This window comes from Hydra vulgaris, chromosome 10, assembly GCF_038396675.1.
Source record: "Hydra vulgaris chromosome 10, alternate assembly HydraT2T_AEP".
NCBI classification, from domain to species: domain Eukaryota; kingdom Metazoa; phylum Cnidaria; class Hydrozoa; order Anthoathecata; family Hydridae; genus Hydra; species Hydra vulgaris.
In genome coordinates, this window is record NC_088929.1 from 22,349,494 (window position 1) to 22,364,510 (window position 15,017).

The 15,017-nt window shown below is 29.6% G+C and overlaps 1 protein-coding gene across 1 annotated transcript in view; it reads right to left on the reverse strand.

Annotated features, from left to right (window-relative positions):
- Positions 1 to 470: 470 nt before the first annotated feature.
- Positions 471 to 15,017, reverse strand: part of LOC100205377 (reticulocyte-binding protein homolog 1) — an 88,023-nt gene continuing 73,476 nt past the window's right edge. Inside the window, exons 18-21 of the mRNA XM_065807522.1 lie at positions 13,102 to 14,970; positions 12,927 to 12,998; positions 12,481 to 12,555; positions 471 to 655 (exon numbers count right to left, since the gene is read on the reverse strand). Coding sequence (XP_065663594.1) covers positions 569 to 655; positions 12,481 to 12,555; positions 12,927 to 12,998; positions 13,102 to 14,970 — 2,103 coding nt within the window. The 3' untranslated portion in view covers positions 471 to 568. The remainder of the gene's footprint in view (positions 656 to 12,480; positions 12,556 to 12,926; positions 12,999 to 13,101; positions 14,971 to 15,017) is intronic.

Below are 15,017 nucleotides of genomic sequence, written 5' to 3' on the forward strand. Positions count from 1 at the left end.
ATGTACAACAGTTATATCAATTTGTACAAAACAATAGTAGTATCATGTCATATCGTAGTAATATCAATTTATAGATAACAATCATCAATAGTTATATACAAATTGTTAAACCGGTGAGCCAAGATTAGAAGAAACGCCTGTATTTAACATCGCATTCCGCATCTCATATGCTGGTAAAGAATGCAATACAAAAACAATCGACAAAACTCTTCAATTGATAAATAGTACTTTATAAATATATTTTTTTTTAAATACAAATATTATAAATATATGAAATATTGTTTTTATATAAATAGAGAGAAAAATTATTCATGAATAATTAGCAAACCGCACGAAAGAAAATTTGAATTGTTATAAAATAGTATCAAATTTTTCTAAAAATACACAAAAAAGTAAAAAAAACAATTGTAGTTATTTTTAGTTATTTTAAACAGTTTTTTATTATCAATAAACTTTTTTAAAATCCTTTATGTGAAAAAGTTTTAGAAAAAATATATAAGTTTTAATTTATAATGAGGTTAACTATCATAAAACAAAATGCTAACAGTTATGAAGACAAAAAAAAAAGTTATTTTCTTTTTAGGCGAGAAAAAATTTTCTTGCTCTTCTTGAATATTGAATTCTTTTTTTTAATCTTTGGAGAATCCACATTCAACTAAAACAAGTAATTAAATCGTTTATTATTTCGAATATTATTAAATCGTTAACTATTTTTACTACAATAAAATTACATAAAGATGGATATTTAATCACTGCAAAAATTTTACCTAAAAATGTTTTTCAAAATTGAAAATAATATTATGATCACAAAATATAGGATTCATCACTAAATATGCTTAACTAAATATTATCACGCATCATGTTTAAGGGGACGATAACGAGTTGTACAAATTTGTTCAAAAACTTTAGAACCATCCCTTATTTTAAATGGATGATAACATTTTGACCTGTACGTGCTAAAAGTAGCTGTACAAGTAAAAAAGCACAAATGTCGCGAACCAAGATTCTAATTCATTTTATTGCAGACTGAAAGGTTGAAGAGAAGTTACCTATATGATATGGCATCAAGAGGTTGTTTGAACCCAACTGATTCATTCTGCTACGTGTACATACAATTCATAAAGACAAGAGCGAAAAAGTATTTCGTGAAAGCAAGTCGTATAATGGGCCTTTAAGTATTAACATTTTGTAAAGCCACCTTTATTTGCAATAGCTGCTTTGATGTGTCGTGGCATGCTTGCAGTTAATTTTTTTATAGTTTCTGTCAACTCTGGGTTATTGTGCCAGATCCCGATAATCTCTTCCATAAGATCTTGCTTGTTAGTAAGAACTTTTTATCCAACCTATCGCTTTATTATTTCCCAAATATTTTCTATGGGGTTAAAATCATGTGAGTTATCTGGCCATGGCAATAAATTAACTTTTTTCTGTTTTAAATAAACCGTAACACCTTTCTGCTGTGTGGCAAGTTGCACCATCTTGCATAAATATAAGAATTTTGACAATTTGTGACTTTTTTTTTGAATTTTTTTGACATTTTTTGACCAATGTTTCGGTCAAAAAATGTCAAAAATTTGGGGAAGCAACTGATTCTCCAGAACTTTTGAGTATTGGTCCTGCCTCATTGTCCCAACCACTTTGTAGAGACACCCTGCTCCTTGCCCACAAATAACAGACTAGATCATTACTGAAGCTGGATGCTTGACCGTTTCCACAATGCAGTCAGGACGAAAATTTTTGTTTGTTCTACGACAAACAAAAGCTGCTTTGTCCATCATTACTTGAAAGGTTGTCTCATTTGAGAAGCAAATCTAAATTAATGCTTATTTTAAGTTTAATTTTAAAATAATTTATGAATATTCATAAACTATTTAAAATTAAACTTATTTTAAGTTTAATTTTAAAATAATTTATGAATATGAATGCCAATAAAAATACTTTTTCCCAATCCTCAACAGACCAGTGACAATAGTTTCGAGCCCACTCCAGTCCTTTTTTTTTATGAGTGAAGTTAGTTTTGGTTTCTTGGCTAGACGATGACACATCTATCCCTCTTCTTTCAGCCTTCTGTGAATGGTCATGCCTGAAACAACAATACCAGCTTCATGGATAAGCTCAGTCAATACGTTTTGTGGCTTTTTTCTGTTTTCCAGGCAGATATTTTGGATTATACAGTATGCTCTTGGCGTTGTCTTGCGTTTAGAAGGTGGTCTTCTTGAACCAAACTCTTCCTCTGTATTAACTTTTTTCTCACTAACGTTACAGTTTGGTGAGAAACCTTTACAATATGGGCAATTTTTCACTGAGAATATTTTGTTTTTTGTAAAAGACATCTGATTTGACTAATTTTTGTTGGTGTCGTATAACATTTTTTTTCCCATAGCTAAAAATTTAAATAAAGAATTTAAAATAAATGACTAGACTTTGGTGTCATTACATAAACAGAAAAAACAACATAAAATCCTTTATTTAAAGATAATGACTTAATGGTTATTATCAACTTAAAAAAACAAATTAATTAAATAAAGCACAGATGCTTTAAATTAAAATAAATCAAAACTTCAATCAAACTAGCAACTAAAAATAACCTTAAATTGTCCAATATGCACCAATTTTACTATGACAGGTGATTGCTGACAGCCAGAATTCTCAATTAATAAAATTTGTATAAAATATTACTAAGAATAGAAATAACTTGACATTTAACATAAAATAATATCATATTTATTTTATCAAATGTGGGTTTAAGTAATGCATTTGAAATAAATTGTATAAAAACTTGTGGTCCTAATGTGATGGCCAACCACTGTATGTGCTATGTTACAGGTTGGTACAGAAGAGAGAAGAAAGCCATGAAGTTTGCTACCTCGCAAATTTGGAAAGAGCCAAAGGACCACTTAAGCAACTGCAACTTCTGTCTGGTAAATCCAAAAAATCGTCGCACCGGCAAAAAATGCCCCTCAGATCGTTTATCAGAACATACCTTCTTCCATCACCCAGGTACCATACAGCCCTGATCTGCCTGTTTTGACTCCTAGGCAGCATCAGCCACCTTCAGGAGACAACAGCAAGTCAGATAGTGAGGCAGATACTGGAGATATAGACTACAATTCCGCAGATGAAGTTGGAGATAGAAAGCCGTACTTCCCTAACCAGAAAGATTTAATTAGGGACCTCGGGCTTACAAAATCGAATGCAGAGCTTCTGATATCCAGGCTCAAACAGTGGAACTTGATTGATGATAGCCTCCGGAGCCTCAAAACCATGTTGCTTCAATTGAAACAACTACCTGTCTTACCCGATGGCCCACTCTGTGCATCTCAAAGAGGACTACATCAAAGTCAAAATGTTGTTGAGTGCATTAAAGTATGACAGCTACAGATGGAAGGTCATTGGTGACTTCAAAATAGTATCATTCCTCATGGATCTTCAAGAAGACCCATGAAGAATGATAGAGAAATTCAAGAAGAACATGGGTGCTTACTCCGAGAATCAAGGCGAGTGTTTTCATCAAGATATATTGGACTTTGAACGCCATTACCAAGGACAGAATAATGAAAACATGATGGGGGACTACATTTAGAGGCTACTTCGAGCAAGTGATTTACAGTACAATCATAAATCTAGAGTCTAAACATTTCTGAACCTTGTTGAATGGTTTCCGACTGTGTTTGTTTATTTCTTGTGCAATTTTTGTTTTTACCTGATTATAATGACAAAAATAAAAAAAAATTGTTCTATTTTCACAAAAAAACAAGTTTTCTTTGTGCTGTTGTCATGTAAGTAAAGTTTGTGTTTATTGAAATCATTTTTTCACATACTTTAGACATAAGCAATGAAATGTAACACTTAGGAGCCAGGAACAAAAATTGTGTTACATAGTGTTACCAGACATTAGTTAGACAATTGAACAGAAATGTTAGTAGACAATAGTTAGTAGAAATGTTAGTTACAAAAAATGTTAGTAGGTAATTGACTTCTTAAGACTCTTATTATTATTACTCTTATTAATTATTAAGTTATACATTCAAAATAAGTTATATGAATACAGAATATTTTTAATAATTTATTTACAGAACATTGTTGAATGTAAACACTACAAGTCTTGTATTATTACGAAAGTTATTAACCAAAAAATATTTGTTTTAAAACTCATAAGTATACTATTTGTTAATAAATTAATTTTTTTTTTTCTGATTCACTCCCAACAAGTCTGCAAGCAACCACTATTAAGTTGGGAGTTACTAGAAGAAAAAAAATTGAGTTACAGAGCAAGAAAACAGTTGATAGAGAACATGAAAAGTTGTGTTGTATGCGTTTTTGGACCTTGTCAAGAAGAGAAAGAGCATCATTAGAAGAACCAGCCCAAATATGACAACAGTATTCCATACAAGAATGAATAAGAGATTTGTAGATGTAGAATGTAGATGAGAATGGAATCAGGAGTAAGAAAATGGCAAGCACGATAAAGAGAAACAACTTTAAATAAATAACCTTAGCAGATACTAATTTAGAAATCGATTGCATATATAGTTTTCATAAGAGGTCAGTAGTGAACAATAATCCAAGAAGATGTAAAGAAAAGGACTCAGTAAGAGGGCTGCCATTCATTAATATAGGAATGTTGACAGTATTGTGAGTTGTTTGCAGTAAATAACTGAGTTGAAGTTAAAATTTACAAGCCACTGCAAGCCCCAATCTGTTTCGGAAGTGAGATCAGATTCAAGATTGGCTACCTGTTCTAAGCAATCAAAAGGAGTAGACTTTTTGTCAAGACAGGAGTATAAAGTTGAGTCATCAGCAAATAGAGCCACTTTAGATGTGTGGTTGTCAGGAAGATCATTAATGTAAATAAAAAACAAAACAGAACCAAGGATAGAAACTTGAGGTACCCCAGAGGTTACTGGAAGCGAAGAAGAGTGGAAATGAAGAAGAGATCTTCAAGGACAACTTTAATATAACAGTTAGAATAAAGGGATCAGAATGTTCTCTAGAGTTTTTGAAAATTGGAACCACAGATGCCATTTTCTACCAGGAAGAAAAACAAGACTCAGCAAATAGTTTTAATTGATTTAAATAAGACAAGCACTCATCAGAGAGAATTGAAGAGAGTTCTGAAGAACATTTCTGCAAAACAATGACAGGAATGTTGTCTGGACCACACGCAGTATAAGATTTTAATTGAAATATGACATTAGTAATGGAAGCTTTAGTGATTTGAATGTCTTTCAATGATATGTTAATCTGTTTAATTGAAATAGAAGGAAGAGAATGGCCATAAGATTCAAGAGTTGTATTAGAAGAAAAATTCTGTTCAAATAGTTCTGCCTTATCCTAGGAAGAGATAATAAAATCAGTCCTATGAATGAGAGATGGAATGCTACACCTACCTTTGTTAATGACGCTGTTAAAGATTTTGTAAAAGTCTCTTGAGTATAACTTCTGAAATAAGATACAAGATTTTGTAAACTGGAATAATGGAGCTTAGCATCAGACAGCACCTTTTTACATCAATTTCTTGCAATAACAAATAGCTGTTTGTTCTTAAGAGAGTTAGTTCTTTTAAAAAGATAAAAAAAAAAGATTATGATTAGATATAGCAGCTGCACAAGAAGGTAAAACCATAGAGCAGAATAAGACTAGAATTAAAAAGATATACAGGAATAAATGCTTCGATACCTATGTAGATTTAGGAGGTTATGTAAGAGGCACATTTATCAGTGGAGAGAGAAAAAGCATCAGCCCAAGGACTGTCACAAAGAAAATCATGAAAAGAATCCCAGTCAGCTTTAGAGTAGCAGCAAGTAGTGCAATGATAGGGTGAGTCTCAAGAAGTACAAGATAAAAGATTTATAGAGATCATTGCATGGTCAGGACCACCTAAGGGAGAAAAAGGAGAAATTAAAGAGAAGCTAAGGTCACAGACAAGACACGAATCAAGGAGTGAAGGTAAATGATTAGGGTTGTCTGGAAAATGAGTCACAAAGTTAACTATCTGAATAAGAAATTGAGAAATGTAGAAGTTATAGGTTTTAGTACCAGCAGGGCCATTAGCGTTAAAGCCAAGCCACTCAGTATGATAAGCATTAAAGTCACCAATAACAACAATATTGGCAAAGGGGTAAAGAGAAAGGGCATAGTCAATTTGATCAGAAATTACATCTAGAAGAATGCAGTCTTAAGAAGAAGGAGAATCATAAAGAACAAAGAGAAAGGTGATAGAGTGAGGAGGTGCTAAGTGAATGCACATAAAAGAATGGTAAAGTGATTCAAACCTAATTTCTTGATAAATAGATGAATTGATGCATAAGTATATGCCCAAGCCAAGTATGTGACAATAAGAGTCTTTGAGAATTAAAGGATAGTACCCATCAATATTGAGATCTGAAGCAACAGCCGCATAAATTAAATTGGTCTCACAAAGAGCAAGCAAGTCTGGTGAATTTTGCAAGAGGTAAGATTCAACTGATTAAAGGTTACTTCGCAGACCACAAATATTTGTGAAAGATATATTGAAACAGTTAGGTGATGGGGATAGTTTTTTATGTTTAATATTTTGGTTTACTTTGAGCATGATTTAAATTTAAAGAAAACTTGATTCATTCTTAGATAGAGCAATGAGCTAAACAATTTTCTCAGTCCCATTAATTAACCTTAAGACGTAACATCTTGATGCAGTTAACATCTGCCCAAGATGAGTATTTTTATCGAGACACAATCTATAACCTTTACTCAACCAAGAGCCCCAAGGCAGGGGATTTTTAAGTCACAGTTTATTTCTTCTAACTATAGCCTAAAAAAGCAAACCCTACAAGGCAGCAGGGCATGGGGCAGGTAGTACTGAGTTGCATGATAACATTAGCAGGGTGATTGTGCTGATCCTAAACCTAATCTAAGCTGAAAAATTTACTGTCGATTATTTAAACTTTTTTTGTTATTTTTTCTGACGCACAAAAAATTTTTAATACTAGCAATAAAACCCTTTATACACAGTTTTTATCTTTTTTTAAAAAGTTTATATTTTTCAAAACTTGTATAAAACTCATTTAATTTTAATTAACTAATTAAAATACAGAAGGAAAACTTGAAGATTATTTTAATATGACATATAAACGAAGTGTAAAAAAAAATAAAAATAAATTTAATCTAAGCTATATAACCTTACAAACATGCGAGTATTTAGATTATATTAGTTTTATAAGTCACATTTGATCAGGTTTCGGAAATACAGCAATGACTAACAATTAAAAAAATCCTTTAAAAATTTTAACTTTAAATAACAAGCCATCAACATACTTTAATAAGATTGTTTGGTGTAAACCTATTTTAGCTTTGGTAAAGTTTGATAAAAATATTAAAATGTTTAAAATTCAATTAAGTCCTTTGACAATAAAGAAATTCAAATTGTTTTTTTTTGCAAGAGATTATACATCTGACAATAGTAACAATAAAAAATGGGCACAATTAGGCTTGCTAGCTTCATAGTGACTATTAAAGCTAGTTAGCCTTGTACAGGCAATCAGCATTAGCTTAGAACCAGATGTGGACAGGAAAGGCATACGATTGCACTCTATACCTGAGCACGCTCGCTATTACTCTTTTTTGAAAGCTTGACCACAGGTTTTTAGTCATTTGAAAAAACCCAACAAAAGAAAGAAAATTATAAACAAGCTAAACTATAAAAAACGAAAGAAATCTTAAAAAGAAATTAAAAAAAATTAAAATACTCAACTAATCTAACCAGAAGAAAACTAAAACTCTATTAGAAAGTTATTTTTAATTATTTTTATATTTACGTTAAGGTTGAATAACTTAAAAACTTTAATCTTTTCTAATGTTTTTTTACATCTGTTAATTAAAAGCAAACTTTAGTACAAATTATAGGTCTAAACTAAACAAATTGTAAAGCAATTTACACAATTAAGACTTATCAAATATGATATTTGATGTCAGCGTTATGGTCAGTGTGAGTTTCGAGTTTGAGTATTTTAATAGGAACTTTTATTTAGAAAGTTTTTTAATTTTCAAATTAGTATTATATACTTAACTATTATTTTTGCTTATCAATCTTAAAAATTTGTTCTTTTCTTTTTTTTATAAAGTTTATTGGAATAAGCAGTGATGTAACTTTTTTTCTTGAGAAAAAAACCTGTGCATTTAAAAAACAAATATGGTAAGGGTAAGGATTAGGAAATTCATAGACTGGTATAATTAGAGTTGCAGTAGATATTACAGACATCGATCGACGTAAATAGGGAATAGCATATATTAGTTGCATCAAAATATTATAGTTAAACCTTTATGGATAAATTGATAGTGCAATAACAATGTATGGCAAGAAAGTGGAAGAGCTTTTTATAACCCCTAATAATATTAGTTTCGTGGGTTTTTTGTTTTTTAATTTCTGGTCCAAAATAAGCAATGAAAAGGAAGTGGAACTTCTTGACAATATTCCTAATTTTGTTTAGTGCGTGGTTTTTTCAACTTTTTATTTCTTATTACTTTTTAAAAAAGGAAAAAGTTGTATGCAGAAGAAAAAATAAGTTTAAGTATAAAGAGATTTTTAAAAACTTCTGCAAACACAATTAATGTTAATAAACCAATATCTAAGAATTTAAAAACTTTTCTTTAAAGAAACAATTATAGGATACACGGAAGAAAACAGCTTAAAACATGGTGCAAGATTTGTGCAAGAAACAAAATAGCTATTTTAAGCGATTTTTCAGTTAAAGGAGTTTCAATTAATTCTTTAAAAGCGTTTACAGAGGGAACTTGTGTAGTAACTAAATATCAGGTAAAAACTAAAATATTTTTATATACTAGTTATTATTTGTTTAATTTAAACTTGTGATGCCAGGATATATTTTAAACTAGTTTTATGCTGATAACATTGGCTTATTCAAGATCTCTTTATGATTGCACATAAAGAGTCTTTCTGTGCAATCATAAAGATTATATATTCCTATTCGAACAGATTTTGAATTTAAAAAAATTTAATTTAGAATTTTAAATTTTAATTAAGGTTGATCATCATCTTGAGATGAGAGTCGTAATCATCAATTGGCGGTACTAATTGAGAATAGAAACCCTGAAGAAACTGGAAACGACTGTGCTACTTTTCCTGATTCCAAAAACTCTTTAACTAATATATCAAAAAATCGTGAAGCACTATCTAAGATGATAAGAACAGCTTATGAAATGGTACTAAAACCTAACATGCCCCAAAACATTTTGAAACACTCATCAAATGCCAAAGAATAAATGGTGTATTTCTTTTAGACAGAAAAAGCAATAATAAAGCAGGTTATTGAATTTTAGGGTTTAAATTTATATTCACTAATAAAATGAACTTTCCTTTATAATTTAGTTTCTGAATTATTTTCATAATTTATTTTTAGCACGTGAATTTATCTCATGAATTGCTAACGCGGTTAAAGAAAAAGTTGCCGAAACTGTTAAGAAAAAAAAAATTTTTTCCATTCTTTCCGAAGGCTATCAAGCCAGGAAAACAAATGATGAGAAAGAGTTAGTACTTGTACAAGTCGAACGAAACCAAACTCCATCCTATTTTGTTGTATCTTTACTTGAGATAGGCAATTATGGTGGTACAGGCGCTAATGCCTTTAAAAGAGCTATTGACAGTATTTTTAGTGAAGCCGGTAATATTTCTTTAACTGCAGAAGCATACAAAAACAAACTAGTCAGCGCTACTGCTGATGGTGCTAACATTAAATTTGGCATTTACAATAGGGTATTAACTCAAATGAAAAAAGATCGAATGTGGCTCATAAAAATTCACTGTGTGAACCACCATTTAGAACTGGCTATTAAAAGTGCAGTAAAAGATATTGTTCTGTTTAAGGAGTGTGAACATTTTTAATTAGCTTAATTAATTTATTTCGCAAATCTGAAAAATTAAAATAAGAAGTTAAAAAAGCCGCTGTGGCATTAAATATTACACACTACCCCTTGCCCAAAATATCTGGAACGCGCTTTGTAAGTCACAGGAGACGCGGTTTTACAAAGTAGTTACATAACTGGCCGGCACTTGTAATGGGCTTTGACAACGCTGATCACAGTATGAAAGCAAAAAAGCATGCTAAATTTTCCAGCATAATTAAACGACTGCAAGACTACAAATTACTATGTATAGTCTGTATTTATTTGAACTTGCTTGAGAAATTGAGTCCATTATCGTTGGCTTTTGAAAAAAATACGCTAATGGTGCATGAGTTAAAACCGGTAGTGGATCTTACTATGACTAGATTACTTGAATTACAAAATGAAGATATCAACGATATTCTTGATTCATATTTACTCAAGTTTCAAATTAAGGAAATATATAGTTCAAACACTTTCTTGTTGCTTCCTATCTCAAAGATGGTCATGAGTAAAAAAAATCAAATCAAGAGTTTGTTCAGATTGAGCTTGAAAATATGAATAATCTTAACTTTGATAGCATAAATTTTGGTATCCAAATAAGGAAAGCTGCAGTCGATGTCATTCTGCAATTGATAGACAAAAGATTTGGTTCACTGTTAAACCCAATATTTGAGTCAATGGCTTGGTGAGATCCACAATTTTGGACAGAGGATGAGATGTATGGCGATGCCAGCATCTCTTTATTGCTAAATTAGTTCAGATTTCCTCTAGAAGCTGCAGGGTTGGATGTTAAAATGGTTCTCTCTGAATGGAAAGTGGCAAAGATTATAATAAAAGTGGAGTATGAAGCAGTCACAGCCTCGCAAATATGGCAAAAAATGTTTTTATACCATGAAAAAAAGTTTCCAAACCTGCTTCTTCTCATTGAACTTATTATGTGCATGTCTTATTCATCTGTGGAACACATTTTCAGCAAATTGACAGTGATACTCACTGATCGTCGGTTAAAAATGAAAGACCAGACAATGGAAGACTGCATAATGATAGCAGGGAATGATCCAAGTTTTACCTCTAACGAAGGAGATGAGATTTTGAGTCGTGCCCTCAAAATTTATTTAAATAAACGAAGAGTTGTTTGCCTTGAATCAGCTGATACTAACATTGAATCAAATTATAGTAGTGATGAAAACAGCAGCAACAATTATTTCACTTCTACTGCGGAATCGGACTATTAACTTTATGTATTCTTTTTAAAAAATTATTGAAGACAATATTTCTTTAAAGTTGTAGTTGTTTATAAATTAAATAATAAAATTGCATTCAAACAGTATTAAAATACGCAAACTTTTAAATAAATTATAATTTTTTAATAATATTCTTTGTTAATTAATGTATAATGCTTTTTATTAATAACAATCGTTAAAATTTGTAAATTTTATAAGAAGTGCTTAGGATAGTAAAAAAACATTTAATTAGAAAGTTTACAAAACAGCAAAAAAAAAGACTTTGTAATGTTTTCGATGATATTAACTTAATGCATTTTTTATAAAAAGTTTATTGAAACACATTGATAGTCATCGTTGTTTATAAATTAAGATAACAAATTGTTTTAAAAAAAATTCATTGTCATCATTGTTTATTAAATTAAGAAAACAAATTGTTTTAGAAAAATCACATTCATCGTTGAAACAAAAATACTTTTGAAATAAATAAAAGTTTTTTTATTTATTTCAAAAGTAATATTCTTTGATAATTTATTTAATAGCATTTTAAAACTTTATTTAAAAGCGTTTAGCGTTGTGTAAAAATATTTCAAAAAAGAAAGTTTTCTCTCTAATTAAATGTTTTTACACAACGCATAACAACAACAAAAAAATAACTTTGCAATGTTTTCGACTATTAAATTAATGGTTTCATCAAAAAGTTTATTGAAACAATTGTTTTCGTTGTTGTTTATAAAATTAACCATACAAGTTGTTTTAAAAACATTTACATCGTAAAAAATGCACTTTTTAACTATATAATATCTTTCAATAATTTAGATAAAAAATTTTTTTATAGTATACAATCGTTAAAAGCAATTTCTTGCTTTATTACCTTATACTTTATTTGGCGATATTTTGAAGCATTTTCAAAAATCTAAAAACCTGTGGTTGTTGTAAAAAAGAAATAAATGCGTGGTCAGGAATAGAGTGTGATCGCATGCTTTTCTTGTCCACGTCTGCTTAGAACCAATAATCCAAAAACATGATTGAAATAATATCTTGCCATAAAAACAATACTTCTGATTGAAGATTTAAAATTAAAACATTTTTCTTGTTATAATATTCTTTTAAAAAGTTAAGAAAAATGTTATTTATATTTGTATATTGTAAAAAATCATTGATATATTGGAAAAATATTTTATATTGATAATTCCTCCTAATCCAGAGAAGATTTCCTCCTGATGAATCTTTCATAGAGGAATTCCTCTTAATAAATTTTTCAGAAGTATTCCTCCGAATGAATCTTTCAGAAAAAATGACAATAGAAGAAAAAAGTTAGATAAATGTTAGCAAGAAAAAGAGAACAATAATAAGTTATAAAAAACAAATTTACTTTTGAAAGTTCATTTTCAGTAGCTTCTCGAACAAAGTTTGATGGAATAAGCCCATATCTACCATTGATTGACCCCTACGTATATATATGTCATAGATGTAAATTATGTTAGTGTATTCTACATAAAATTCTTACTGCTTTTAAAAATCAAAGTAGTAATAAATTAGCAAAAAAGTATTTATTTTGTTTTTCTCACTGTCGGTTTCTTTATCTGAAGATCTGATTGATCAGATTCATCCTGATGATCTTACAAAAGAAAACAGAAGAAACTTATATATTTATATAAGTTTCTTCTGTCATGTATAATAATGATCTTACAAAAGAAGAAACTGACAGTAGAAGATATCAAACTTAAATGTTTTTATTACTAATTTATATATACAGACAGTAAAAAAATGTTCTTTTCATAATAATTTTTATGTTTATAAAAAACTTTTTTTTCTTACATTATAAAAACCATCTTCATCCATTTCACCAAATATATATGCAACTTCATTGGCTTGAAATGAAAGTTCAACCTTTTTTGTAAATAAATTTTTTTGTATCAGATTAGAAAATGTATAATAAAATTTAAAAAAATTATAGATGATCATTATTTGCTTGTAGTTATCAAAATTTTACCTCAGAATCAACATTTGGAGAGCTCATGTTTGGATCATATGAATATATTGTGATCATTATTTTTTGATTCAAATTATCTAGCTGTGTTGGCATGCTTGCTGATAATCTGTTTACAACATAACCCTGTGAAAGATCAGTCACACTTTTACTGTTTACAACATAACCTTGTGAAAGATCAGTTGCACTTTTACTATTTACAACATAACCCTGTGAAAGATCAGTCACACTTTTACTGGCAAAAAGATTATCTTTTGCATCTATTTGTGTGTGCTCTTTGACATTCTTTTTTTCTAGGTTAATATTCTTTGTTTCTTGATTAACATTTTTTTTTTCTTGGTTAGTATTCTTTGTTTCTTGGTTAACATTATTTTTTTCTAGGTTAATATTCTTTGTTTCTTGGTTAACATTTTTTTTTTCTTGATTAACATTCTTTGAATTATTTTTGTTTGTTCCATTTGAAACTTCTTTTACCATGTTACTAGGAACTAAACCTTTAACATTTTTTAACTCTCCTAGATAGAAACCATCTTCATCCATGCTTCCATAAATTTGAATTAAATCACCTTCCTCAAAACCAAGTTCCTCAGAAGCATAATCAATATTAGGAGACATAGTAATTGGATCATAATTGTATAAAGCCACAAACACACGAACTTTTTCTTCAAACACATTTTCATTAGGTGTTAATTTATTCGAGTTAATACTTTCAGTAAAATTGTTCAAAATAATATTTTCAGTATTGTTATTTAACTTTTTATCATCTAAATTGTTGATAGATTGATGTGAATTGTTGATAGATTGATGCGATTGATGTGAATTGTTGATAGATTGATGTGATTGATGTGAATTGTTGATAGATTGATGTGATTGATGTGAATTGTTGATAGATTGATGTGATTGATGTGAATTGCTGATAGATTGATGTGATTGATGTGAATTGTTAGTTTTAACAGAAGCAGCTTTATAATTGTAAGGAAGTGAAGTTGAAGAGTATTCGCCTTGTTCATCTTTTTGATTAGGTTCCTTTGATAAAGAAGGTGAACCTGAACTGTCAATCATACCAAAAGAATACATGGTAACAGGTGGAGGCTTAATAAGTAAAGTGTCACTAGGACTAGCACTAGGGCTTTCCCAAAAATTACTTTTAATTTTATCAATGTTATTATTCTTTTCCTCTAATGTAGATTTTGAATAATATTCATTAATAACTTCATCATTAAAATCAAGTGATCTTCTTGCAGAATGAGGTCGTTTTTCAGAGGGAAGTTTAGAGGACAAATGATTTTTTTTATCAAATGTAAACGTGGGAGATAGTAATAGTGAATTATTATCAACTACTTTTTCACCAATCAGTTCATTTAAAACTTTTTCACCAATCAGTTTATTCAAATGGACTTGTGATGATTGCTTTGTAAAAGTTACATTTTGTAATTTATCAAAATTATCAAGGGGTAATTCAGGATAATCATCAATTAAATCTTTTAGCATTTCATTTTTTTCATCCGAATATATAACTGAATCAAGTGAAAAGGAGTTATTATGATTTTCATCAAGAAATGTTGTCTGTTTAATCTCATCATAACTTTTGCATTCAGGGAACTGAGGAAAACTATAATCATTTTTTGCGAGTTTGCTTTTTTCTGCAAAAAAAGATTTTTCAATATTTTTAACAAAAGAAACCTCTAATAACTTATCATCTAATGAAAATGAATCCGTGCTTCTAACACTTGATATAGATTCATTTTCTTCCTCAATGGTAGACAGCTCATTGCATGAAATTACAAGACGTTCTTCATTTTCTATAATGTTCTCATCTAGTATGCTGTCTGAATGAAGAGTAGTGCAATCAGAATGTTCATTTCTATCGATCTAAAGTACAAAATGTTAATATAAAACATGACCTTTAAAGTAACATC